General features: G+C 40.4%; 1 protein-coding gene across 1 annotated transcript; it reads right to left on the reverse strand.

The window, feature by feature from the left end:
• Nucleotides 1–406: 406 nt before the first annotated feature.
• LOC310862710 (C-C motif chemokine 14-like) lies at nt 407–2,758 on the reverse strand. The gene is made up of 3 exons (XM_083770766.1): nt 2,625–2,758; nt 2,025–2,145; nt 407–513 (listed from the first exon to the last, which is right to left on the reverse strand). Exons 1-3 carry the CDS (start codon nt 2,713–2,715, stop codon nt 432–434), a joined length of 294 nt encoding a protein of 97 aa, XP_083626892.1. The 5' UTR covers nt 2,716–2,758; the 3' UTR covers nt 407–431.
• Nucleotides 2,759–3,751: the final 993 nt, after the last annotated feature.

Raw genomic sequence — 3,751 nt, forward strand, 5'->3', positions numbered from 1 at the left:
CTGTGAATATATTTTTTGCTACATAAATTAATTTGACTGGACTTATAGGCTACCATGCAAACACCAAACCAATGTGTGTATTCATTATGGAACCAAAAATGTTTTTTCGTCTGCTACCGAAATTGCTTGTTTTATTGTTGAAGAAAACAACGGTTAATTTCAACAACTGATCATTAAAATGCATGTTTAAAGCACTACATTTGATTAATACAAATCGTTTAAAAAAAGGATGCATTATTTTGCTTTCTAAATTGTTGTTTAAAGCAGAAAACAAACAAAACTAAATAAGCCTGGCATATTAAGTATAGTTACCACTAACTGGGTGACCTGTTGTATTTGCCATGAAGCAATAAAGCCTGGAATTCATCTTAAAACATTGCCATAGAACCAACTGGTTGTCTGGAACTTTCTTGTACCCGGTGTTCAATGTTTTACTCCAGAAGTTTGACGATAGCTTGGACCCATGCCTGAGCTGGGTCAACGCAGATCTTGGTACCACTCTGCATTGTAAACCTAGAACAGACAGACATAGAGAGAATATTTTAATCTTTAAGTTTTTGTTTTGATTGAATGATTTATTGATTGAATTAGTCAAAAATGTAAACAGCCCATGGTACAGTCGGTCATTAAGGCTAAAAAGGATAACACACATTGTGGTTATACCCTGTTCAAGTATTTTACATTGTTTCATCCTTCCTCACTGGATTACAAGACACTGAACTATTATGTATCATGATTAATAGATAAGATTCAATATCTGCACTTTGCGTGGCCACCTTCTTGTCTCTTGAAAGACCTACTATTTAGATTATTTTGTCGGACTCGTACGGGGCTAGCACCACTGTAAGGACTTTGGTGTGTGTAGCATTCTTATGCACAGTATCGATAAGCTGTCACATCACCCCGACTTTAACCCATTCTGACCTGAGATCAGATTCATACGAGGTTTCCACTGGACACACACTGGTCTGATTAACCCATTCTGACCTGAGATCAGATTCTAAAAATGTCAGTCGTTCTTCAATTTTTCAAAAATAGCAGACCTACAAGCTCGTATCGCGCCACTCGGTGGCGCGATATGAGCTTGTAGATCTGCTATTTTTAAATAGCTAAAGCATAACATGATGCTGACACCAAAATGGGTGCCCGGTCAGAATGGGTTAAGTCATAAATACAGGTGACTCAATTCATAATCTAATTGCTTTATACTTGTCATATACTGTAACTATTAATGCAGAGAATCTGTGTATGTTGAAATTGTCAGTATATTTAGCCTTCCACATAGCATAGTCTACCAGACAGTGGCCTTTGTGGTTAGAGTGTCCGCACTGAAACTGGGAGGTCATACTAATGATTCCCGAGCGCGGCACACACTGGGGCTCACCGGTCCAAGAGATGGGTCAAATGCAGAGAACACGTTTCACTGCGGTAACGTGTGTGACTAATCGTTTGACTTTAGTTTTTATTTTTCGTTTTTCATTTTGTTTTCATCTTGAAAACTTGGTATCTTGACCCTTGCTTGTGTGAAGACAGTACTATTCTGAATTTGAGTATATATCTCTTGTGCGCTGCCTCTTCCCTTATTATCCCTAAACGTTTTTTTTCAAAAAAAAATGCTGATCTACAAGCTCACATCGATGATAGATCGGCTAGTTGAAATTTGAAAATATAAAAAAAATGTTTATCGGGGCACCTGCTGTCCAAGTGGTCCAGGCGCATGCCACATATATCTAGACTTTGGCCTGACAGCATGTCGCGTGTTCGAGTCCTGTTCATGATGACCTTCTCTCTCTGCCTCTTTCCTGTCCATCTTCACTTGATACTATCAATACAGGCAAAAAAGCCAAAAACAAATCTTCATAAAAAATGTTTTTTTCCCCCAAAATAGTAAAATATGCCTAATAAGTTTAGGCATAAGGCAGAGTGCAAGACAGGGCCCTATAATGTTAACTGCACGCTAGAATGTGTTCAGTGTTTATGTTATGAATTAGTACAATACAGTATAAGTGTAACGTAATACTCACACAACGCCGTCCGTAGCACAGTGAAGGTGTGTGCGCTGGAACGCCTTCACTTTGTCCTTAGGCAGCCGTGCGGCGCGGTAGGTGAAGCAGCACTCCGCTGGACCAACGCTGTCAGCATTGTCTGGGGGAGCGAGGCAGAGTGAACAAGAGACACAGTCACTCAATTAGTAGCCTATAGGCCTGTCACAATTATTAAATCATTGTCTATTGGCAATTATTTGAGATAATCGCAATTGTTTTTGCACAATCGTCATAATCCTTTCCATGTTGGACTTTTGAAAACTGTGGAAGCTACAAGCGTGAGCTTGTAGATCGTCTGTTTCCGCCATTCATATATGAAGTCTAAAGTCATCCAATTATCACAGTTAATTATCACAGTTATGTGTCATGCACCATTTGTTTACGAAGCCTTAAAAGCCAAACGGAAATTAAAAAAATGTATTCATATGTTGCCAAAAACACAATTTAATCGTTAATCACAATTATTTGTGCAAAAATTAATAGTCAAGAAAAATGTGTAATCGTGACAGCCATGCCAATTTGTGGAATAAAGAAAAACACCTTTCACACAATAATAAGACAGGGAAATAAGACACTTACTCGCTTGGACCAGAACATCCAGAGATGAGAAGATGAGCAGCATGCAGGCCACTATAACCGCTACGTTCTTCATCCTCATCGTCATCAGCATACTCTATATGATTATGGATATGGTTGACGTCTGTCAGTTTAGATATACCTGCCAAGTCGAGTGATCTGTCTCTCTGCTAACGGTGCCTTTTATCATGCACGAATATATCTGCCAGGTCAACATTTATTAGTGTAGGTGGGGTTAAAGTAGTTGGTGCCTTGGTGGTGGGTGGTGGGGGGGGGGGGGGGGGGCGTACCGTAAGTTTGTTAGTTTGTTATCTAGAATCAAGGAAACAAACTCTGGTCAATGTGGGAGCATAAAGCTGAGGGGTGTTAATACAATCACTAACTGTGATCTGTGTGTGTGTGTGTGTGTGTGTGTGTGTGTGTGTGTGTGTGTGTGTGTGTGTGTGTGTGTGTGTGTGTGCGTGTGCGTGTGCGTGTGTGTGTGTGTGTGTGTGTGTGTGTGTGTGTGTGCGCATCCTGAATGCAGTGACATATTAGTGCATAGACGTGCATTTTGTTTTGAACTATAATGTTTTCATCACACAGTTCTTGTAAGGTCTCCCTCTGCCAGCCTGGGAGCTCCAAACGGATAGCTCAGGCTTCCTTCAAAGCACAATTAAGGAGTCCAAGCCGCTTCTTTTCACCTGACATTTTGTAGTGCCCAAAGTCCTACTGTATACTAAAGGCAAGGAGGTGTTCAGACGTGTGCTTGAAAAACTGAAGTCCAAACTGTTACTTGAGTTCATAAAATAAACGATATTTATTATCATAGCCGATCGGTCACCTCAGCATATACAATAAATACTTAAATAAATGGCTGCACAGTAGAAAACGGTGAAAACAGTGTGCCTCTGCCTATCAGCAACACCTGCAGTTGATTAGGGACCCATCAAATACCATGGCAACTTAATTGGCCTTGAACATGCCCTACATTGTGACGTCATCAATTACAATGACATCATATGGCTCTTACACATTTCGTTTCATATTTTCCAGGGGGAGTGGTTAACCAGGCTACCTACCTTATGGCTCGTACACACTGCACGATATTTGCTCCGATTATGCTTTCGGGGACCATTTTTGGCACTCGC

Source organism: Protomyctophum parallelum, assembly GCF_964188405.1.
Source record: "Protomyctophum parallelum genome assembly, chromosome: 1".
NCBI classification, from domain to species: domain Eukaryota; kingdom Metazoa; phylum Chordata; class Actinopteri; order Myctophiformes; family Myctophidae; genus Protomyctophum; species Protomyctophum parallelum.